General features: G+C 37.0%; 1 protein-coding gene across 1 annotated transcript; it reads left to right on the top strand.

The window, feature by feature from the left end:
• Positions 1-1,074: 1,074 nt before the first annotated feature.
• LOC148852528 (SNARE associated Golgi protein family) lies at positions 1,075-22,150 on the top strand. The gene is made up of 4 exons (XM_088943060.1): positions 1,075-1,842; positions 17,608-17,878; positions 18,020-18,190; positions 21,642-22,150. Exons 1-4 carry the CDS (start codon positions 1,523-1,525, stop codon positions 21,771-21,773), a joined length of 894 nt encoding a protein of 297 aa, XP_088799186.1. The 5' UTR covers positions 1,075-1,522; the 3' UTR covers positions 21,774-22,150.
• Positions 22,151-26,134: the final 3,984 nt, after the last annotated feature.

Below are 26,134 nucleotides of genomic sequence, written 5' to 3'. Positions count from 1 at the left end.
TTGGGAATGGGTGCAAATACAAATATATACAAAAGAATACAAAGTATAAGGTTTTGCACTCTACAAATTTATATTTGTACTATTTCCAAACTAAACTTTAGTACTAATCAAAAGAATACAAAATTTAGTTTATTTTTACTTGGATTTTACTTTATTTTATTGAAAAAAATTCTAAAATCCTCCCTATTGTTTTTTCTTTTCCTATTTTTGACAATCCTATAAACCTCTCCTGTGTTTTGACTCTAACTTAAACCTCACCTATGGTTTTGAAAAAACAAGGTGCAAATATCTCTCTTCCATATACTTTATAAATGGAAAATGCAAATGTAATGCATTTAAATTTTTTAAAATACTAGATTGATGACCAAATTCATTCATATGTGCATTTACTAAAAGACCCTAGAAACAGATTCACTTCTCTTCTCTTTATTCATTTCAGCATTTTTATCTTAGGCTCAGTTTGGAAGGAGTACAAATATGCAAAACCTCATATTTTGTATTTTGTATGTACTTATACCGTACATATTTGTATTTGTACTCTTTATAAACTAAGGCTTACTCTATTTGTAAAGAGTAGAGAGAATTACTTTTTTAAAAGTTGTCCAACAAAGTAAAGTAGCCGAGGCTAAAATTGAAATTTCAAATTGTATACAATACTACTTTTATTGTTAATAAGGGCATTTTGGTGATTTTAACATCTTCATTGTTGAAAAGCTAAGAAAGGGAGATATTTGCACCTATTTATAAAGAAGGTTTTTGTGAGGTTCAAAAGTCAGGACACTAGGCTTATAAGAGTGTAGAAACTACAAACCCAAGGAATATAATCAAACAAATTATTGTACTAGGTCAAAATAAATAATTCAACTCTTTTCCACTAAAAAAACAAAAAGGACATTTGCACTTTCATATTTTTGCCCCAATACAAATGGAATTACATTCCAAACAAGCCAGGTCAATGCAAAAGAAAATAGTTGGGACTGGTGCGAATTTATTTGTAAATAAAGTGGAAATAAATTAATAATCCGCCGTGGCAGAAATTCAGGCCGTTTTTATGTCAGCCTCTGGACATAACGTGTATAATATTTGGGTCTTGGGTCTTGACTCTCCACACGTTCATCCTTCCCGCCCCTTTCTCTCTCTCTTATTCGCTTGGTCTCTTAGAAGTTTCATTTCTATTCAACTCCAATCAAATTCTGCTTTGCCCACAGGGATTGAAGCCTTTCTGAAGGGAAAAAAAAGGTTTCACGATCAAAAATTAGTTTCTTTATTTTGTTATATGCAATTGGGAGATATTTCTTCGAGGAAGATTGTTCACCTTTCGAGTTTTGGCGGTCTGGATCGGATCTAGTGACTTGAATTTGATTAGGGTTTTCTTTTTTCTTCTTTTGGAGCTAAGCTCTGATGTGCGTCGTGCCAGTTGTTTCGATAGGACTATATAGCCAGACAGGGGTTTGGGTTTGGGGATCTGGGTTAGTCGGTGGAGGGGTGGTTTCAGTTGACTCCATGCCATTGATGGTGGTCAATGCGTATAATGAAGGGTGACACGTCGTGGACCTCCTGTTACAGTCTAAATATTCTTACGATGGCAGCTCCGAGGAGTTTGGTTGTCGATGTTGGAAGGCTGAGGGATGTGGAGAATGCGAAAGAGGATTCTCCGACGAGTAAGAAACCGATCGGCGCGAAATTGGAGAGGTTTCCGTTGTCGCGTTGGGAGCTGGCTGCGGCAGCGAGTGTGTTTTTGCTTTTCTCTACCGGTCTGTTTTGTGTCTATTTGACCATGCCGGCAGCCGATTATGGCAAGATTAAATTGCCCCGCTCCATTGCAGATCTTCGAATTCTCAAGTAAGTTTGATTCTCGACAGATTTCTTTCTGTACTTTTGGTGTTAGATGTTTGAAAAGAAGTTCCAGCCTATATTCCTTTAATCTTTGAAGACCGCGTTGGTTTGTATATAATGCTGGTCATTCTTTAGTACTAAACATGAGCTAATGTGGATAATCTGTAGCTAATTCTGATTGAGACGTAAGGTGAAAATTAACAGACATCTATGCTATGAATTGTAGATTTTCCTGTGCCAATTAGCACCATAAAGTTTGGTTATTGGGGTCGGTATTCTTTCCTTATTTTTGTTATTTTTTCTCTGTGATGAATGGTGAGATAGTATATTATGTAACTGTAGGGAAAGAGGCAAGCCCCAACATAGAAAAAAGGACGTCACAGATGCAAATATCTCTATATTGTATACCCTTTCCCTCTATATTAGAAAGGAAAGGAGTTGAAGAGAATATCTTCTCAATTGTTGCTAAAGCAAATGTGCAAGAAGCCTTTTAAAGTCATTAAGATTAGAAGCCATCTCATCAGCATTCTCTCAGTCCTGCCAATGATGAGCGGAATGGTTAAAATTCCCAGTCATGTGCAATCCTCTCATATTTGCTTCTAATTATGGTTCTTGAAATATTGGTTTTCTCTTTTCCAAATTGCCACAACCATTTGCCTTGTAGTTCTCTGTCCATGAGGTGAAAAAATCATGATCCCACCCCACCATTCTCCTTTGATGTGCATACTTGAGGCAAGCTACCAAATGGCACTTCTTTTCATCATTGCAACCATCCTTAGGAAATTGCTTTCCATTTCGAGCTTAGTTGCTACTATGACTAAAATGGATGGAAAGTAGAGATGGATGGAAAATAATAAATAGACATATTTGATATTGCACTTGAGTCCTTGACTATACAGCTAGGACCATAACTATGATTCCATGGCACCCACCCTGAAACAACCAAAACAAGTTAAATTTTGATGGGTGCACATTGAGCGGTCCAGGTTTGTCAGGTATTGGGTGAGATTTTAGGGACAAATATGGTACAATTATAGAAAATGTATTAAGGCTGAACTTCCAATAAAAAAAGGTATAGGCTGAACTACTTGCAGTCAGATCATTGAATTACAGCTGTATGCAAGTGGAAGGAGACTCTGGAGTGGTAGTGAGCTGGCTACCAGGAAAGGACAAGAACATTGGCAGTACAGGGAGATGTTAAGGGAAATCAAATGTTTCATGAGGGAGATAAATATCACATATACTTGGGTGCAAAAATCAGCCAATGGGTTGGATGGCACTCTAACAAAACAAAAAGTAAATACTAAATAGATAACAATTATTCTTGGGAGGACTAATGTTGAATGAATGTAAAAGCCAAGATTTGGGGTTAAGGTTAAGGGGCTGAGGCTGGCCTAGTTGTAAATGGAGTTCTGGGCATACTTTGCATACTTCTTTTTACACTATTAATAAAATCTTAAAGTTATCTATCAAAATATAAAAAAAATCTTGACTAGAGAGAGTTTGCCTCCATATGTAAAATATGCCTTCTTCTGGTCTGCCAGCTTCTGCACAAATCTTGCAATTACAGGATCCTAGAACTCCCTTTTCTTAATAGCAAATTGAAGAAATTTATTAAAAAGGGAAAATTAGAGAAGAGAAAGTATACAAGAAGTATATGATCCATTTAACTTGATATAACAAAGACAAACTCCACTTGTCAACAAAGAACCTAAACTCAAAAAACACAGAAAATACTGCAAACCCACACTCTCACCTATCTAAATATCCTACGGATCCCTCCTTCCCAATAACATTTTTAATTTTTACAATACCATTCACCCTCCCCCATCCTCTACATCCATCTACATTGACTATCCTCCACCTTCCACTGAAAAAATTACAGAATCTCTCCCAAGGAAACTATTTACATATGTTAAGGGAGTATATTACATATGTTAAGGAAACTATTTTGAAGGAAGTAACAGGGTGGTTAGGAAGGAGGGCTCTTCGAAGTATATTACATATGTTAAGCGAGGGAGGTCAAAGTTTTATTGAAGAGCTGAGAACAGGTATCAAGCCGGTACCTCCATCTGTTAATGGCATAGCAGATGAGACGGAAAAGCAGGGGTTGCAAGCGATCAGATGTTTTGGGGTATTTTTTTGATAGGTAAAAGTTCATTAATATTTCATTAGAAGCAAAAAAGTTAATTGTCTGTTACAAGCATCCCAAGGGGAGGCGCAAGGTGCAGCCTCACTCTTTAAAAGAAAAAAAAGCAGCATAAAAATTACAAATGGGCCCAATACAACTGATCCCTAGTTACTCCTTACTTAGCTAAATGGTCATCAAATACATTAGCCTCCCTTCCCACCCATTATATAGTCAAATTCATATGTTGTGTTACCCATTTGAATTTCTTCATTTCATTTCTATAATACCATATCATTGAGTCTGGATCTCTAAGCCAGCCCACCACCACCTTGGAGTCCCCTTTTATCACCAACTTTTCCAAACCAATTTCTCTTGCAATCTGTACACTTTGTAGGGCTGCATACAGTTCAGCCCTTAAGGAGCCTCCATTCCCCATCAGTCCTCATTAGAGTGCTCTTAAATTTTCATCCTTGTCTCTTATGGCTCCTCCAATTCCAGAAAGGCCTGAGTTGACCTGACTTCTCCAATCAAAGTTTAGTTTCATAAAGCCTTCAATGGGAGGTATCCAAACCAACAATGTTTTAGTCTTCTGCACTGAACTAGAAGCCACTGAAAACCAATTCCTACAAATATCATCAGAGGAGAAATGTCTGAACAATTCCATAGTTTATAGCTAGTGTATAATCGTGGTCATTACACAATCCATAATTTGTTGTTTTCTTCTCTCCTTCTCTTGGAAGATTTTGGCTTTTTTTCTTCCCATAATGTCCAAACCACTACTGCTCTAGTGCACCTCCACATTATTCTTCCCCTTCTCTTCGGCCAAGCAAAGGTAGATGGATCAAACAACATCTTAATCTCCATTGACATATTCAACTTGCGCCTAAACAAAGAGAAAAACCAATGACCAATCCGAAATTTCTGCAACAAATGAACAGGAAGCTGGTAAGTGGTAACAAGATTCACCATTTGGTTTACAAAGAGTACACCAATTTGGGGAAATACACAAAAAAGACCTCTTCTTTTGCAAGTAATCCAAAGTGTTATCTATCAAAAAAAGTAATCAAAAGTGTTAATTTTCCCATGTATATCTTCCCAGGAAAAAAAAACCTTAATTAAGGGGGAACCAATCGAAACCAAACTTCCTTCTAAGGAAAAGATTGAGAGGAAGGGGATTAGCAAAGAGCTTTAAAAAGAGAGGCACAAGAAAAGAAGCCTTTAGGATTTGGGCACCAAACTCTTTTATCTGATTTAGAAGGTTCTAGTAAGACTTAATCAAGAAGAAGAAGAAGCTCTGACAAACAAGTATCTTCTTCATCCCTCAACCCCTTTGAAACCCAAAATCCCAATTGTGACTCATAGGTAAAATAGGGCGGACTAGAAAACTCGAGGTCACCTCAGTTTTGTACAAGGAAATGGAATAGAAGGAGGGAAACAAGTCCTTTAAAGGTCAATCACCAAACCAAGTGTCTTCCCAAAAACAAATTAAGTTCCCTGAGCAAATATCATACCTGATAAACCTGAGGAATTGAGGAAGAAAATTGTGGATTGCTTTCCAAGGTGGCAGGTGCTACCAAGGTAGCCCAACGTGATACACCAACATCCCAACCACTCTCCATTCTCCCATGAATGCTATCCACTACCTCAAACCACAAGTTTTCCTTTTTTAAAGGTCATCTCTATAACCATCTTCCTAAGAGAGCTGTATTTTTCTTTCTCACATTCCCAAGACCTAACCCACCCTCTTCCTTACTTTACACACAATCTCCCAGTTGATTAAGTGGTCTTTTCTAGTCTCTCCCGGCTTCTAAAAGAAACCCCTCATAATTTTTTCTAATTTCTTTTCTTCCCTTCCAAGAATCCTAAAAACAGAGAGGAAATAGATAGGTAGGTTAGCCAAAGTTGATCTTATTAGGGTAATCCTCCCTCCTAAAGAGATGTAATTCCTCTTCTAGGTGACAATCTCTTTTCACATCTTTCTACAATTGGGTTCCAAATTTTGCTTTCCTTAGGGTTAGCCCCTAGAGGAAGCCCCAGATAGGTCAATGGCCAGGGGGTGATATGATATTTTAAGCAATCCGCTACAGTATTTAGGAGGGTGGGGGGTGCTTGTAATTGACAATATAAATGGTGGTTAGCTGAGGCTACCTGCCTTGATGGAACCGTTTTTGATAGTAACAATAGAATTTATTACTAAAAGAAAAAAATAACCTAGATGGAATCTGATTTGCAAATGTTTTATTTTGCCTCTCAGTTAATGAAAATTTTAACATTCAATGATCAAAACAAATTGTTAAACCACATCTACAACCCAATGTAGCAGTTAATTCAACAACATTGGACACCTCTCCTACTGGTATCCAAGGTTCCAAATATCGATACACACTGATATGCTGGATGGGGCATATCGGGTGTTTTGGTTCAACCCCATGGACCCCCTTTTTTTAATTTTTTTTTTCAAAACCTGTTACCTGTTCAGAGGGGTTGGTTCAAGGCTTCTTTACTCCCTGAAACATGTCAAAACACCAAAGCAAACACCAAATCTTGCATATTTGGCATATCAGTGACCCACCAATACGATACATATGGGCCAATAGGGGCCGATACATGATGAAATTTTGAACCTTGCTGGTATCAACTTACTAGTAAGATAATCTTCAGTCCTAATGTGGCCACTTCCTTCTCAGTAGTGTTGCAACTTTTTTTGGTAGAAAACTGCTTTAATTAAAAGTTAAAACCAAACAAACAGAGTTTAAACACAATGCAATGAAAAAGAAACAAACAACATGAACACACAGAACCACACTAACCTATATCACTTTAACTAGAGCAAACTGGATACATGCTACTATACCAATCTGGCGGATAACACTTCACATCCTGGGGAAAACCATGCACTGCCTCTTCATGAGCTACTTCATTTTGAACCTTGCTGGTATCAACTTACTTGTAAGATAATCTTCAGTCCTAATGCGGCCACTTCTTTCTCAGTAGTGTTGCAACTTTTTTTTTTTTTTGGTAGAAAACTGCTTTTTTTTTTGAGAAAAAGTAAGGTAATTGTATTAATGAGTATAACTGTGAAACATAACAACACTCGGTCCACAAAAACTCCATGTACAGCCAGCAACTATACAAAAAGTCAACAAAAACTGGTCTCTCCAGAATACATACAAGAGACCCCCAACTAAATCAAGTAAACAAAAAATCCATATCAAAATATTGATGGTGTGGAATATGCTTAAAAGAGTCCTTGGCTGACAGCCAGGAATGTAAAGTAGCCAATGCCCGAACAACCAACTCATCTAAGGAGCACCTTTGACCTTCAAAAATCCTACTATTTCTTTCCTTCCACAGGACCCAACACACTACATGAGGGATCGTACACCATAGCACCTTACCCCTGTTACTTAAGCCCGTCAACTTCCAAGAGAAAAGCAGGTCAGATAAAGACTTGGGGCAGCACCACCTAACATTTAACAGGGAGCAGAAATGACAGAACAGCAGATGGGCAACCTCACAATGAATAAATAAGTGATCCACAGATTCATCTTCTCCACTACACATCACACAACTTGTGGAGGGCAGCACCAGACCCCTCCTGATTAACTGCTCCTTGGAGAGACATTTACCATGCACTGCAGTCCAGATCAAGAAGGAGACTTTAGTAGGAATGTGAGGAAGCCAAATCTCTTTCCAAGGAAAAGCCTGAGCTGAACCAGCAGCCAGTTTTAAATAAAAAAACTTCACTGAGAAAATCCCATCCTTAGTCCATTTCCAAATTCTGAAATCTTGCTGATTTGGATTCAGTTGATAGTCTTGAATTGCTTGGAGCAGCTCTAACAGATCAGAGATTTCCCAATCATTGGGATGCCTCCTAAACTTTGGACACCAGTATCCTGAATTTCCCCGCCACTCAAACTGATCTGCCACCATTACATCCCTGTCTTCTGCTAATAAGAATAGCGACGGGACAGTCTCCATTAGAGAAGCACCATTGCACCAGGTGTCTCGCCAGAAACTAATCCTATTGCCATCCCCTAATTTTAGCCTAATCCCTTGGATAAAATGAGGATAAACCTTCTCAATCCCTTTCCAAACTGAGCAGCCAGCAGACGTGATAGAAAACTGCTTTTAATTAAAAGTTTAAAACCAAACAAACAGAGTTTAAACGGGATGGCGGATTCCCTAGCAAAACAAGGGGCAAATAGATCTTCATTGTACTGGGCAGAATTGTAACTAATTGCTGGAGATTGCTGTTTGTCCCTCTGCAATCTTTATCTATTGTAACTTAATTTCTCTGTTATTAATGAAAGTTTTTTGCTGATCAAAAAAAAAAAAAAAAAAAAAAACAAACAACATGAACACACAGGACCACACTAACCTATATCACCTTAACTAGAACAAACTGGACACATACTACTATTAATCTTATACCAATCTGGCAGATCAACACTTCACATCCTGGGGAAAATCATGCACTACCTCTTCATGAGCTACTTCATTTCCATTCATCTGGATAAATGAGAACTTAACCTTCAAGACACCACATAAATTCTGAATGGCTTTCATGAAAAAAATGAGTCCTTTGGCCAATCCTTTCCATTCTTTTCTAATCCTAACATCAATGGTTGACAGTCTGATTCCAAAGCAGCTTTTCTACAGCCAATTTTATTTAAAAGAAACCTTTCAACAAAGCAATAGCCTCCGCTTGGAACACCGAAGATGCCGACCTTCCTCCAAAACAAGTCTCTACCTGGAGAACTTCTGAATCATGAATCACCACTCCAAAAGGAGAAGAGCCATTCCTAAAACCTGCATCAGAGTTAACCTTCAGCCATCCTGGATCTGGAGACCACCAATTAGACAGGCCTTGGACTCAATTTTCCTGAAGTCTTTGGCTGAAATCCACTCCAATCTTGCTATAAAGCCATTGCTTGGTTCTGTATTTCCCTGTGAATGGTGTACAAAACCTTCCTCAAATCCATGTTAGAATCAGCAAAGCAAATTTCATTTCATTTTTTTTTTGATAAATAACACTTTCATTAAATCAATATAGAATAATTACAGAAAGGAAGACAAACTTTCTTATCTTCCAATTACAAACTGAGCCCCCAAGAAAAGAAAAGAAAGGGGAAAAAGAAACATTAAAATTACAACCGGGCCCAAAACATTGATTCCCTTTCCACCCCTTGTTCAGCTAATCAATAAGCAAAAGAGTTAGCTGATCTTTTGATCCAACTCATCTTAACTTCCATTTCTCGCACCAACCACTTAAATTTCCTCCTCTCATTGCTGTAATTCCATAAGCCACTGTTATCTTTATTCAGCCACCCTATCACCACCTCCGAGTCCCCTTCAATTCTAAGTTTTCTGATGTTCATCTCCTTAGCTCTTTGGACACCTTCCATAACTGCCTAGATCTTACCTCTAAGGGAGTCGCCCACTCCAATTGGGCCTGAGAACAAGGTGGAAATAACCCCATCCTCATCCCTGAAAACACCCCTAGTCCTCGAGTGGCCGGGATTCACCCTACTACTCCCATCAAAGTTTAGTTTTAAGAATCCAGCAGGTGGGGGGATCCAAGACAACTCAATACTAGTTTGATCTGGGTACAGTTTGCAATCTCACCCCACTTCCTCAACATGTCATCCACTGTGTAATCTGTGAATAGCTCAAGGGATTTCAGCCATTGTACGACCCTTATATGGATTACAGTCCTCAGTTTTTCAACCCCTCTCTCAACTTCTGAGAAGATCCTGGAGTTTCTTTCTTCCCATAATGACTAGCATACTACAGCCCTCAGTCCTCTCCACATAGTCCTTCCCCTTTTCATATGCCACCTAAAAAAAGAGGGGGAGAGTCTTGAGTGTCTTGAGTGTTCCACCTCTGCTTGGCCTATGTCATATTTAGGGCTTCCTTTAGGGGCAAATCCTAGGGAGAGTAGATTTTAGACCCAGTGTTAGAAAAGTTTAAGAAGAGATTAGTCTCATGGAAGAAGAACTATATCTCTTTAGGAGGAAGAATTACCCTAATAAGAGCTACCTTGGCTAAATTACCTACCTATTATTTGTCTGTCTTTAGGATACCAGTTAGGGAAATTGTGTGCAAAGTAAAGAAGAGGGGGATTTGGGAATTGGGAGGGTTATTAGAAAGAATCAAGCTCTGTTAGGGAAATGGTTGTGGAGATGGCCTTTGGAAAGAGAGAGATTGTGGCATGAGGTGGTGGGAAGCATTCATGGGAGGTCAGAGAATGGATGGGATGCTGGTGTATCGAGGCAAGCTAACCTAACAGCACCTTGGAAGGCTATTCACAACATCCTTCCTCAATTCCTCAATTTTATCAGGTATGATGTTTGTTCTGGCAACTCTATCCTTTTTTGGGAGGATATTTGGGTAGGAGACTCACCATTAAAGGATTTGTTCCCTTCGCTTTTTTTCTATTTCTTTGTACAAAAAAGAGGTGGTCTCAAAATTTGTTTCACCTTTGGGAACACCCTTAGATCCTACTTGGGATTTTGGGTTTCATAGAGGACTTAGGGATGCTGAAATTGAGTCTCTTTCTTTTTTGCTTGGGTGTCTTAATCAGGTTTGTTTGGACCCCTCCAAGCCAGATAAGAGGGTTTGGACTCCTAGACCCAATGGAACCTTCACTTGTGCTTCTTTTTTCAAGTCCATCTCTCAACTTTTTACTCACCAACCCTTTTCGTCAAAAGAAATTTGGTGTAGGCCAGTTCCCCCAAAAATTATGGTTTTTTGTTGGGAAGTTTTCCATGGGAAAGTAAACACTTTAGACAACCTACAAAAGAGAAGACCTTTTCTCTGTATTTCTCCTAATTGGTGTATCCTCTGTAGAGTTCATGGTGAGGATTGTTACCATCTATTAGTATCTTGTCCCTTTTTTGCAGACCTTTGGGCTTGGCTACTTTCATTGTTTGGGGGGTAGTTGGAGTCTACCAGTAGAAGTTCACATGCTCTTCAACCATTCTACCTTTTATTGGCCTACAAAAATAGGGAGAATTATGTGGAGATGTGCTCGTGCTGCCTTGACTTGGACTCTTTGGGAAGAAAGGAATCTCAGAATTTTTCAAGATAAGGAAAGGAATAACCAAGATTTGAAAGACTGTGTGTTAAACAGGGCAATACATTGGCTGAAGACCTTGGAAATCTTTCATCAATTCTCCTTTAATGACATTTGGAGAAATTGGTCAGCAGTAGCAAGGTGTTCATCTTTAAAGGCCAAATCAATTACAAGCTGGTCTCTTCCACCCGAAGGCTCAGTTAAGTTGAACTTTGATGGAAGCAGCATGGGTAATCCAGGATTATCCGGAGTGGGGGGTGCTTTGAGAAATGAGAAGGGAGAGATTTTATTGCTCTACTCAGGTCCTTTGGGAATTGGGAATTCCATCAGGGCAGAACTTTTAGCTGCTATACAAGGGGTCCAATTTGCAAACCAGCTGGGGGTACACCACCTAATAATCGAGGGGGATTCCAAAGTGGTGGTGGGTTGGTTGAAAAATTCTGAAGAGGCTATGTGGCGATACAAGAATGAAATGAAGAAATTTAGTTGGTTGACAAGGAATATGTTGGTCACTGTACAGTGGGTGGGGAGATCAGCAAATACTTTGTCAGATGTGTTAGCTAAGCAAGGGGTAAATAGGGAAGAATTATTTTGGGCTCAGTTGTGATTCTTGTTTTTCTTTCCTAGTTTACTTGTAAGTTTCAAGGAGGGGCTGCAACTCGCGCCTCTCGTTGGGATGATGTATGAACTCACTCTAATTTGCTTTTGAATCAATAAACTTATTATTACTCATAAAAAAAAAAAGACTTTGCAAGCCTGATGGAGGGTTCCAACTACACCCAAAGAGGGATAAAGCCCACTCCCAAATAGATTTTGCAAAATTACAAGACACTAGTAAGTGAAAACCAGGCTCCCCATCAGCTTTGCAGAGAACCCACCAATGAGGTGATAAGCAAGTATTGGGTCTCTTCTTTTGGAGCAGATCACTAGTGTTGAATTTTTCCAGATAGGCTTCCCAACAAAAACTACCAACCCTAGGAGGAATTTCCATATAAACCATAAGAAGAGGTTGAAAATTACTTTTTGTTGCCATTTCTGGATCAATAGGAAGAAGTTACCAATACTGACCAAAAAAAAAGGAAGAAGTTACCAGACAGAAGATCCACAACTAGCTCAGACAATATTTACTAGCTAGAAAAAAACAAGTGCAATTCTACCTAGATAATTCCTCAATGCACTGTGAAACCACAAATAATATCCAAACACAATCAAAGGAAGGATCCAAAGAGTTATTCTTTAAGAAATCAATAGATTCAGCAAGCCAGTCCACTATGTTAAGATTTCTACTCACTCTATCAGATTTTAAGTGAAAGAGACTACCAAACCAAATTACTCTAGCTACATCAGAAATAAAAAAAAGTAAAGCATGAATATTTGTAGTGTTGCAACTTACATCACTTCCTTTTGGACTTCTAATATGATTGGTTTAGTTTGTCAAACCATCTTTTGGATTATTATGGTTTCTCCTTCAGTGTAATTGGCCAAGTTGTCCATATTACACTGGGTATTGAGGTGTTCCACCATAGGTGCAATGTAAGATAGTAGTAACATAGTACTCATAAAAAATAATTGTAACTTGGTCATATTATACATGCATGTTTATTTTGTTTTTTTTATTCCAATGTTTTATCTGAGTAGACTCAACAAGGTTGAGTGATGGTTTTGCCTACTTCCAATCTGAAACCACTTGCTGAGTATGGGACAAGTGGACAATGTTTAGTTGTACTTCTTTCAATTTTTTCTTTTCCTTTTTTGAGAAGTAAAATGAATTTGTATTGAAAGAGGGGGAGCTTCCCTCAGTCAAAGCGATTACAAGATGCATACACCAGTATGAATTGTGTAAGCTATAAGAAAGCATTATACTACAAAGTCATTATCCCATATGATTCTATGCCAGTGTCCAATAAATTCATTGCTGTTGCAGGCCCAATCAATAGTAAACTTTTCAATCTTAGCAATTAACGCATTAGTCTCCAGCTTCTTTCCTTCAAATATTCTGTTATTATGCTCTAGCCACGGAGACCAACAAATTGCTGCAGGAGTCAATTGCCATACCTTGCCTTTTATGCTCAAGCCTTTTAATATGCAGGAGGAAAAACAAAGCCACCAGTTCCTTTGGGGAGGTCCATTTATACCCGAATGAATCCATATTGCTGTAGGAGTAGGACTCCAGACTCCTTTCAGTGTATGAAAAGGTGGTGTACAGATTCTTTCGTCATTCCACACAAGCAATAACAGTTGTCCAATGCCATTTCTTTGAACACCAAGTGATCTATGGTTGGGATTCTGTCCAGAATAACTGTCCACAGAAAAATGGATAAGATATCCACTATCCAAATCCATTTCCAAGCGATGTCTTCAACGTGATGAGCTGCAAGCACCATATAGAAAGATTGAACTGTGAAATTACCTGAGTGTTCAACATTCAACCATTCTATTCCTGTGAGTTTATTTGTACATGCACCTGGTTTAATTCTCCCATGAAGGTCAGCGATTCTTCCATCTCCCGGTCATGGATAATTCTTCTGAGTTTTGGTGACCAAACAACTTGATCACCCATCATCTCAATATAATCTTTGATTAAGGCATTTATGCCCAAAGCTACATTTAGTGTTTGAGGATAGGCCTGGCACAGGCCTTGATCCACACCATATATCATTGCCAAAACCTCACCTGATCCTCATGACCAGGCTTGAAGATGATGACCTGAGAGAATTCCTTCTGATTTTCCATAACACCTTTCCATGCATTCAAGCCATAAGAGGTTTGAACAGTGGCAGTTTCCCAGCCTAGGACAGTTTCACCATAATTATCATGTATTGAAGTCCTCCAAAGGGTCTCTCTTTCATTGTCATACCTCCATAGCCACTTTACCATAAGTGCTTTATTCATAAGACTTGGGCCAAGTTTGGGAGTGCTTATTCGAATAAGCACTTATTTTGGGCCGGGACATCACCACACCATTAAGCACTTATTGACGTTTGGGAAATAAGCCCGAAATAAGTGCTTATTGAATAAGCCCAAAATTCCAGCTTTTTTTAAGTGCTTGTACAGTAAACACTTATTCAATTTTTCTCCCAGAATTGTCCCTGGTCAATTTTTAGAAAACCAGTTATACCCTTTCAATGTGAAAAACGTTGGGCATGACCGATCGAGGTAGCAGGTGAGACCGACAGCTTTGGTGGAGGCCAAGATGAGGAACGAGTAGTCGGCCTGCCACCTCTCTTGGCTACAGATGGCACAGCTGGTGGCACCGCCGATGACTTCCTAGACCGGAACAGCGACATGCTGCTTGACAAATTGTCCAGTGACCCTGTTCTTCTGTGATTGTGGAATTAAATTCTGATTCCAGCAAGTGCAGAAACCTAAATTTTTGTGTTTGGCAGAGATAAGAAGAAGAGACTGCCACTTTCACCAGTGAGTCGACTTTCATCTTTTTGCTCCCAAAACTGGCACTTTCGTCGGATGGAATGCAGCATTTCTTCCAGCGAGCTACAGGCAGTGGTGGAAGGCATTACCATTGTTCACATGATTCCAGGACACCTAATCCAAACCCCAAAATGGACCTACAAGGAGAACTTCTCAGACAAGAGTGATGAAACAAACTGTGGAACACGAACCCAAACTCAGTTTTCTTGACCTTGTTCACCGAATTCAAACACAGAGTTCCAGAAACCTTCGTTCAAAGACCCATTTTTCTCAGAAAAATGGTGGCAATAGAGCTTCAATTTCTTCAGATTTCTTGCGTTACAGCTCTGGAAAGCTGTTGCTTTTGTTCTCCAAACCTAACTTACATTCCATTAAAAGCATAAAAAACACCCCCTTCCAAGGAAGCCTAAAGCTTTGCTTTAGCAGAAATGCAAAATTTCCAGATAGGCCCCATTTTTGCACATTTGATTTTGTCTCCAAACCTATGGACCTAATTATATTATCTGAGAAGTGAGAAGCAAGGAAAAGAAAAAAAGTGAAATTAAATTAAAACAAAACAGAGGGTGGGGGGCTTATTTTTTAAAATAAACACTTGAAAAAGCTGGGTGCCAAATGCAAATAAGTGCTTATTCGAATTAGCACTTGTTTTTTAAGCACTTATTTTTAACATAAGCACTCCCAAACTTGGCCTTAAAGATCTAAGCCCAATCCACCCATATGTTTGGGGAGACAGACTTGGGACCATGAGACCAAATGGAGCTTCTTATCATCAAAAAATCTTTAATTCCATATCTTTTGACAGCCATTTGAATTTCTTGATTTCATATCTGCAACTCCATGGCACTTTCTTCTTATCCTGCAACCAACTTATTACATTCTTTGAGTCTCCTTCAATTATTAATTCTTTTACATTCATTTCCACTGCTTTTTTTCCTATTCTGAACATTGATTGTTTTAGGTAGTGACAACCCAAAACATTAATTCTTTTACATTCATTTCCAATGTAAAAGAATTAATTGATTGTTCACCACTAAATTAAATGCTACAATCTTGTAATGATCCATGAATCATTCGTCTCCAAACCTATGGGCTACAGCTAGCAGCTCTTTCTTTTGAATGTTTTTTTTTTTTTTAAATTTAATCATGAGACTTCTTCAAAGCATATTCATAAGCATCTCAAGAACAGCAAATCAGAAAGCATTGCACGGGAAAAGATGACTGTATCATTTGCAAACTGTAGCAAAGCTTAAATGCTTGAAAAATCATCATGTTTAAAGTTTCTGTGACAATGATTTATAAGAATGGTCAGAGGTTACACTGCTGTAGCATTCTCCGGGTCTCCCTTCTTCAAAGATGCCTCTGGGATTGCCCTTCACTAATATCGAAAATCTAGCTGTTTAGAGGAAAGTGTGAGTCCGACTTGTCCATCTAATGCCAAAGCCCATTCTCTGCAATAAATAGTCAAGATAACTCCACTGGACATGCTCATATGCTGAAGCCCATTGTTTTATAGTTATTGATTGGTTCTTTTTTTCTTGTGTGGAAAAATGGGTACTTATGATGGTTTATGCACCTTACTGGGGATTGGGAAGGGGGAAAGGTCTTGTCCAAAGAGCAGGAACTTTGTAAATTGGCAGTAGGAAGCAGTCTTATTAAAATTTTAGTTATTACATATTTATTTTTCATTTGATATTTGAATGAAAATTAAGTGGGTTTGTGAGAAAATTTGTGTCTCAATAATAAGGTTCTTTCATCTTTTTCTTTTATCAGTAACAACAATACAAGAGGATATCGTTATTTATTAATGAGAGAATTCCTGTTAGCTGACCCCAGGTAATTGGGCTACAGTTGCACACACTTTGTTTAGAAAAACCAGAGCCAATACAGTTTGGGTAACTCCCCCAGAAGGTTTTTTTAAACTGAATTTTGACGGAAGCAGCCAGGGTAACCCAGGACCGTCTGGCATTGGAGGAGTATTGAGGAATGAAAATGGCAACATCATATCCTTATTCTCAGGCCTGATAGAAATCCTCTACTGCTGAAAAAGTGGGTGCCAAGGATGGATGACACCAACAAAAACAGAAAAACAGAGCCTTTTATTTCTCTGGCCCTGGCTCAGCACCCCCAATCTCTAATCTCATCCTTTCTAGCCAGAGAATAAACAATGATAATTGGCTGATCTAGGCAAGTATCTGAATGATCTGTTCAACCTATAAATGAGCTCCTTAACTTCTCCAATTTGATGCTATTGGAGCCAAGAACCCTAATTAATATTTTACCCTTGGCTTGAAGATGATAAAAATAAACTGTTATTATCCATTAGAAAATGCATCACAAAGTCCAATCACACATTTGAAGTTTATACCTTATACTGGCTCTATAAGCCAAATTGGTCTTTTATATGGCACTGTTATCTTTTTCTGTTTTTATTTTATTTTATTTTTTATTTTTTTATGCATAGTGATGCTTGTATCTGAGACCCTGTAGTAAGACCAAGATTTTTGCTGCTCATAAGGTCACCCTCTCCAGTCGGACTGAAGTATACCGTTATAATATCATTGTGTCTTAGAGACACATTATGTCTCTTGTCAAACCAATAAGAACTTGCTGAATTTAACAATCTATAGTTGTTGTAGGTTTTCATTTCTATCATCTATGCCATTGTCTGATCTTTGTCACAACCTAGAAAATTGATTGTTCTGTGATGGCTGTTATTCTTAGTTGATGGAGATACTCAAGCTTCCCTAGTTCACCATGTTCCCTGATCAATGGTTCATGGATCATTTCAAGATTGGTGCATTTAATTAAGTGAAATCTACCAGATGTAGGAGCTGAAGAGTCAAAGTTAGATTTTTTTTTAATTTTTATGTATTTCTATTTTTTTGCACAGTAGGGGTATTTTTGTCATTTAACAAATAAAAATGCTTCTGGAAATAATCTACTTTTATTCATAGTGCTTCTAGAGGATCCAACTCATTGGTGATTGGTAATGTACTTGTCTTTTATAGTCTCCTAAAACTACATTTGTGATTTATTAAGTTACTCTTTTTAACTATAAACCATGTATACTTTCTTTCGATGAATGTTTAATTGCATTGCTTTTCCTGATATTTGTTTCTGATTATTGTCACAGAGATAATATTGCAACATATGCGCACGAATACCAAGCACAATTTATTCTAGGTTACTGCTCAACTTACATCTTCATGCAAACATTTATGATTCCTGGCACGATATTCATGTCATTGCTAGCTGGAGCTCTTTTTGGTGTTGCCAGAGGCCTGGTCTTGGTTGTTTTCAATGCCACAGCAGGGGCATCATCCTGCTATTTCCTATCTAAGTTATTTGGGAGGCCTTTGGTTACCTGGTTGTGGCCTGAAAAGTTGAGATTTTTCCAGGCAGAGGTATTCCTTTGGGATTTCTTCAGCACCAGTAAATGTTGTTTACTATTTTAAATTGCTTCTGTACTTATTTTTCTCCTTAAAATGTGTCCCTCTGACTGTATGTTGGATACCATTTATACCTACTTCGTTTTTCTTGGACAGATTGCAAAACGTAGAGAAAAGCTGCTGAATTACATGCTTTTTTTGAGGATAACTCCAACCTTGCCCAACACATTTATTAATTTGGCATCCCCGATAGTCGATATACCTTTTCATATTTTCTTCCTTGCAACACTGATTGGTCTTATTCCAGCATCATATATCACTGTAAAAGTAAGTTTTACTATTCATTCTACATCTGTCATTTGACTAGACTAGTCATTGCACATTAGAGTACTTGAATTTTCAGAGCATGGTTGATGTAGCAAATCAAGTTGTGGCACTGTTAAACATATAACACAACAATTATGAATGCATGAAGTTCTTATTTGTGCAAACATACAGAAAAGAAAAAGCAAAAAAGACTATATTAGAATTAAACCAGGAGTATACATAAGTGAAAGCAAAAATTAGGCTTGGAAATTCTGGAGCACAAAAGAAAGAACCAACTATTGAAGGGTATAATGATTCACTCATGTTTTGTATGAATCAAGAAGCTATGGAATTAAGCAGATTTATTTCTAAAATAATGAAATGTACAATGACAATTTGTATTTTTTTTTTGAAAAAAATAAATGTATACATACCTTTTTTTTGATAGGTAGAAATGTATCCAAACCTTTTTTTGGTAATTTTATTACAAAAATTGTTATTTTATACTTCATTACTTTAAAAATAAAATATAGACTTCGATACATAAAAAGATTGATAACCTCTAAACTTTATAGATTTAGGTACTGATAAAAGAAATCCATTTTTAGTTTTTGCAGCATTGTGGTTTTTTTCTTTAAGTAATAGAAAGTTTTATTAAGAAATCAGTAAAAACAACTTATACAATGAGCTTCCCATAGAGAGGCATGATGTGCTGCCTCAAATACAACAACATATTACAAATGAGCCCAAAACAGATGATCCCTATGCACCCCTTGCTTAGCTAAATAGTCAGCTATCCCATTAGTCGATCTCCTTTCCCACTTAATTCTTATTGTCATATTGGAGATCAACCATTTAAACCTTTTCATAGCTTCCTTGTAGGTCTAAACAACAGTGTCTGGATTCCTTAGCCACTCAATTATCAGCTTCAAATCTCCCTCAATTATTAATCTATCAATGTTCATATCTCTAGCAAAGTGTCTCCCCTGCAAAACAGTTTGAAACTCAGCTTGGATACGGTCTCCCTCACCTACAGGACCTGAGAATAAAGAAACTCTACAGCCACCTGCATTTCCGAGAACACCCCCTATTCTTGAGGGCCCTGGATTTCCCAGGCTGCTAGAACCATAATTAAGCTTAACGAAACCTTCTTCAGGAGGTACCTAAACTACAAAAGGCTTTATCCTTATTTCTGAGCTTCTTGCTACAGCTCCCCAATTCCTTCAAATATCATCAAAGGAGAAAAAGGAAAAAGATCCAGAGTTTTAACCCAGTGGATAGCCCTACTTACAATGTAGTCCCAAATAGCCTCTTCATTCCTTTCCTTGTCATTAAATATTGTAGTATTTCTTTTTTTTTGATCAATATATTCTAGTATTTCTCTTTCCAAACTGTCCATACCAAAGCATCCTAGCACATCTCCGCAGGATCCTATCCATTCTCTTAGCTATCTGAAGGTTACAGGGTTGAATTGAATACACTGCTGATCTGCAAGGGCATAGTCGACCTGCATCCAAATAGTGCAAATAACCTTTCCCAAAAGCCTGCAACAACAGGGCAAGAGCATAGTTTTCAAGGCGCCAGGGCGAGGCTAGGCGATTGGGGGGGGGGCGCCTTGTCGCCTAGGTGATGGATTTTTTTATGTTAAAAACATAGATCCTAGGGTAGTTCCCTAGGTACCATAACCATATTTCTTTAATAATTATTCATGATTTTCATAAGAAAAGTATAAATTTCATATTAAAGTATAGAAAATCAACATATTCATGAGAAGAAAAGGAAGAAGAAAAATAAAATTAAAAAAATATAGGGGTGAACCCTTATTTCTTTTATAGGAAAAGAAGAAAACAAAATGTATTGGTAGTAGTAGTAGTAGAAGAAGAAGAAGAGTATATCGAAGAGGAAAATGTGCTGATTAGATAAAATATTAAGTTCTTCCTTATTGGTTAAGGTTTTTAAGTCTTTGAGGGTTCAGTACAGTATTCAGCAATGTTTGTGTTGATTAAACCCTTATAAATAAGAAAATAATAAAAAGAAATTAGTATATAAACACACAAAATGATTATTTTAGTTTAATAATGTATATTTTATAATTATAATCTCAAAAAAGAATGAATAAAAAAGTATTTTATAGAAGGAAGTAGAAAACTGCTTGGCAATTAGGCGAGGCGAGCTTCAAAGGGCATCTTGTTGCCTAGGTGGGCACCTAGGCGTCGCCTTGACAACTATGGGCAAGAGATTATTAGATGGTAACAACTCTCACTATTAGCTTTGAAAATAGTACACCAACTCAGGGAAATACAAAGGAAAAGTCTTCTTTTTTGTAGGTTGTCCAAAGTGTTTAACTTTCAATGAAAGACTTCCTTACACAGCTCCTTGGGTGGGATAGGCTTGGACCAAACTTCTTTAGACGGCAAGACGGGCAGAAGAATTTGAGTACAAGAAGGAGAGAAAAGAAGCACAAGAGAAGAGGTCCTTAGGGTGCGGAGTCCAAACCTGACTATTTGATAAGGATCCAAAAAAAAAAAGAGTCAAAAAGATTTTTTAGGAGCAAGGCAACGTGATCAAACTCATGGTCCCTCAGTCCTTTTTTCAAGCCTAAATCCCAACTAACACTAGTTTAAGGGGAGAAGGAAGGGAAACATTAGATAGGTTTGTTCTTGGAGAGAGAGAGAGAGAGAGAGAGAGAGGTTCTGGATCTTCCCAGAACAAAACCTTGTTTCCTGTACATGCATCATATCTTATGAGGCTGAAGAACTGGAGAATACCATGGGGGCTTTCCAAGGAGAAGCCAGATAACCTGCTGAGATGCCATAATCCCAACCATTGCCAGCTTGCCCATGAATACTTTCACCACCTCATGCTAGAGTCTCTCCCTCTCCAGTGGCCACCTCCACAACCACTTATGCAGCAAAGCTATATTCTTTTTTTCCCCAAAATTACCTGTTCCCAATCCCCTTGCTCCTCCCTGCTCCTTGTTCTTTTTTCCAAAATCTACATTGGTCCTCTCTCAAGGAAAGGAGTACGAAACATTTCATTTCCTACCATCTGAATCATATCCATATCATGAAGCTGAATGATATGGAAACCTAATGCATCATTTTTTTTTTTTTTTGGGTTCTCAAATCAGCTAATTTGATTGTTGAACAAATTGCATGGTTAAATCTCAAATTTGTCATGGCGTCACCTTGGTGAGGTGCAACCATGCAAGGCAGGTGCTTCATTGCAATATTATATTAATTTGTTAATATATGTATGTATGTATGACATAAAAGGTCCAGAAAGTCGAGAAAGGAGAAAGAAGCATGGAAGAGGTTTCTTCTTTTATCTGCAATTACTTTCTCTCACATTAAAAATAACAGGCCAAAAGGGGCTCCACTTATATTTTTTTTGAAATATTCAAAACAATAGATTTTAACTTCTATGAAACTAGGGAAATAACCTGCATTTTTTTCTTGGTTTCTTCCATCAGGCTGGCCTTGCTCTGGGGGATCTGAAGTCAGTCAGGGATCTATATGATTTTAAGACTCTGGCAGTGCTCTTCCTGATAGGAACCGTCTCTATATTACCAACCATCCTGAAGAGGAAGCGGACATATGAATGAAAGTTTTGTTGGTCAGGACTGTCTAATTGTGCATGGAAACTGACTGATGAAAGTGCATTTTATGGCTATTCACCATGTAGGATCTGAGAAGGCACCAAAGTGCAGGTCCTAGTTTGTGATTAATGGTTTTATCATTGAATACTGGAGTTCAAATCCTCTATAGGAATACATCTGTGAATGTGATATACGGCTTAAGATCTTTCACCCTTTGTTTTTTCTTCTCTTAAAATTTTAGATGAACCATAACTTCCTTCCAACATTGGCTAAAGAGATGCTTGAGCCTGAATTTCCATGAAAATGTCTTGCTTTATTTTGTTTCTACAGAGAATGTTGGACATTGCCGTTTTGAAATAATAGATATTACTAATTCCTCTCTCTCTCTCTCTCTCTACTCGACATGTATCAGCCCTTTGTTCCTCCTGCCACCTCTGTGCTAAAAGGCTAAGCGGAAAATTTCAACCCAAAATCAGAATAAGCCTTGCACTATGAGAGTATAAGGATTTAAAATCGAAAGTTAGAAACTTAGGGAGGCTATGTGGGGTACACAAAAGAATGCCAAACAGGGTGGGGTAATGTGATGATGTGGACTAGATGATCAAATATTCGACAACCAGAGGATTTTCTATCCATGGAATTAGATTTGTGATAGAATTAGATGATCACTCTCTGATGTGTGATATCACACGAGAGATGAAAACACATCGATCTCGATCATTTCGGGGTATTCAAGGAGTGGATCGACATGTTTTCATCTCCTAGTTGACCAGTATCAGAGTTGGAACTCCCCATTACATCTCTTAAGTGGTGATGCAGTTTTTTACATAAGTGCTGATTCACTAGAACTGATATATTTGAGAGAAGTAAATGGCCGCTTTATCAGTCACTTATTGAGCCTTTGAAATTTTATTAGTTTTAGGCATGCAAGGAGGTTGACTGTTTGGGAAAACGTGGTTTGCTTAGGAGGAATTCGATCTCTTAAACTGTAAAACGACAATGTTTTTGAAACCCGGACAGGGCATCTAAAAAGGGGTTTGGTTAAATTTCTCAGTTTTAACACTTCAACTACAGATATCCACATTAAAACGGCCAGAATTGACCAGTTTTCATCAAACTGGATTGGAACCTTTTCTAATGCTTGAATATCTAGACTTCAAGAACTGGTCTGTTTTATTGAACTGAGGGTCGGGTCTGTTTGATTCATAACAGTGTTCTGGAATTGGAATTGTAATGGGCCATTCTGATTCAACTGTTTGGTTGGGCAGAATTGGAATCTGATTATCATTTCACAATGACATTCTCTCATTTAAGGGAATGACCATTCCCTCCCCCTTGGGAATGAGAATTCAATTCCAGCCATCCCCGATTCCCCTCTGAACCAAATAGGTGGGGGGAATATACCATTCTAATTCTGATTTCAATGGAATTTAATTCTAAATCTGATTCCAACTGTGAAACAAACAGACCTTGAATTGGATCTGATTTTGGTTTGACCTTATTCAACCATTCAGTAGCTAGATCTTGTTCGAACCCAATCCATGCCTGTTTGACCTTTATAATATAGCTACAACTATGTACTATGTATTTACAGAAGATGATCTTTTTGTTTTAAAAATGTATACACTGTAATATAGACTATGTACCTATTTAAGTAGAAATAAATCAATAGTGATGTAGAAGGGAGGGAAATAAATCAATAGTGATGTAATCGATTGGTTTTGGATTGGACCCAATTTGATCCAAACCTTATCAAATTGGATATGAATGGTCCATTATAATTATTGGATTGGGCTAATCCAAAATAAATTGGTCCATATTCTTATTGGTCTGAATTGGACCCAAACCAACTTTCCAATAATCTGATCATGAGGCCAAATTCTTGTCCAATTTGAAATCGATCAAAACTGAAGCCAACATAAAATCATTTTATGAAAGTATTTTTACGAAAATACTTTTATAAAAGTAATTTTATGAAAAATACTTTTATAAAAATAATTTTATAAAAGTACTTTTACGAAAGCACTTTAATAAAAGTACTTTTACAAAGGTACTTTTACGAAGACACTTTTATAAAAGTACTTTTGCACAAGCACTTTTATGAAATCACTTATGGAAGTACTTTTATAAAAGTACTTTTACGAAAGCACCTTTTTAAAAACACTTTTATGAAATAACTTTTACGAAAGCACTTATATGAAAGTACTTTTATAAAAGTATTTTTATGAAAGCATCTTTGCAAAAACACTACGAAAGCACTTTTACAAAAGCACTTCTATGAAAGTACTTTTACAAAAGCACTTATATGAAAGTACTTCTATAAAAACACTTCTACGAAAGTACTTTTATAAAAGTGCTTTTATGAAATCACTTTTGAGAAAGTGTTTTTCAATGCCAAAAGGGTATATTTTTGTAATTTTCAGATTTTCTTCATTTTAATATATTTTTGTATTTTTTGTATGTTTTGTATTTTTTTTATATATAATTTTTGATATTTCATTTGGTTTATATTGGACCCAATCCAATCCGTTTACATTTTCATGGATTGGATTGGATTTGGACTGGATTGGGTCTAGTCCATTTGTAAGTGGACTCACATTGGACTAGATCGGGTTGAACCAAATCTAGTCCAGTTGACACCTCTACTCCGAGGAAGAAATGCTAAATATAGATATCATCAGTACCAACTATATGGAGTTGACTACATGAATCTTGTTTTGCCATTCCATTTTGTTCAATGCCATGTCCATTGTTAAAGAATCGGGCACTTAAATAGTTTCTTTTTACATCCACCCTTAGCTCTTCTACCTTGTAAAAGATCACTTTTTTTCTACCAGTTATTATAGTTGGTTTTCTATGTACATGATCAAACCATCTCAATTTGCTTTATCTCATTTTACCATCAATTAGAACCCCTTCAGCTTAACTATATATAAAACAGATAGCCCAATAATCACTTTCTATCCTCTCACAATTTTCAATTTCCATTGGTCCATTGGTCATGAATGTTGAAATTTTACCAAGGGTATCTCAACAGGTATCAGTTAGATGGATCAGTGTTGTTACTTGTTAGGATTAGATTGGACCAGGCGGTCAAACCATTCAAATTGGGAACCAATAGTCCCAATGTTTTTTTGGTTGCATGGTTCTTAGGGCCTGTACATTTGTTCTTAATATCTCTTATCTCTTAATTACTTAAAGAGGTATTAAGAGTGTTGGTTCTCATTTTATTTCACACTTAATGTTCTGTACATCATGTATAATAACCCTAATGCTTAATTTTGTTTTCCAAGAGTGCCCCCAAAAGGTTGCTCTTTTTATGGATGCTATGATTGCCCTACAAAATAATAATAATGACGTAGTTTTTAAAAATTATCATTTAAATAGTTAGTACTAATTACTTAATTAATGGAATAATAATTATAAATTATTAATCATTAATTAGTTACCTTAATTAATAAATATGTAAGAATTTATTACTTATTAATTAATTAACAAATGCTCAATTTTTTAAAGGTATTTAATAATTTACAAATTTTGTCAATTCCACTATTGTTAATGATATTATATTCATTTAATTGATTATTAATTAATTTGTTAAATAATTAAACAAACTTTTCATATTGAATGTTAAAATGGTTATTTGATACTTTTCATAATTTAGCATTCAAAGTTCAGAACAACATTATCTGCATTTAAACTTCAGAACCAAGAAAAGTTCACTAACTCCAATACACCTCTTAAAGTAATTATTACAGTTTTAAAGGCATCCAGACTTCAGAATATAGAGCAAACAAACAAGCCCTTAATTTTTTAGAAATGTTCATTGGGTCAATTATATCCCAAATACATGTTTAAATATTTTATTACCTTTAATATTTATTTTTCATGCTTATTTTGTTGTAAAATGGGCCTATTTAGAAGACAACATGAAACTTTTTTTTTTAATTTTGAATTTTTTGTATTTTTTATTCCTAACCCGAATGGTCAAACCATATGGTTGATCTTTCAACCAGTGGCCCAACCAAAACCATTCTAAGTCAAGTAGGACTCTGACAACATTATGATGGATAGTCCAGATTGTTGAACCGGCGCACCTCAAGTAGTTGCTGTGTGTGGGTCAAGATTTGGGATTATGGGCCATGGTTTGGCCCATAATAGTGGTTATGGGTTTATTACTTCAGGGAAGTTAGAGTGGCTGAAAATAGAAGGTCACTATGTATAATCATAAAGATTATCTTAACGATAAGGCTATGTTTGGTTTGAAGAAAAGAAAGAGAAAGGAAGGGAAAGGAAATGGAGATCGTTAGAAAGATAATTGTATTAGATAGGTAGAGATATAGAATGAGAATTCATCATTTATTTGT

Source organism: Nelumbo lutea, chromosome 5, assembly GCF_056320005.1.
Source record: "Nelumbo lutea isolate HS-2025 chromosome 5, American lotus-T2T, whole genome shotgun sequence".
NCBI lineage: Eukaryota > Viridiplantae > Streptophyta > Magnoliopsida > Proteales > Nelumbonaceae > Nelumbo > Nelumbo lutea.
This window is presented reverse-complemented; position numbering and strand designations above follow the sequence as displayed.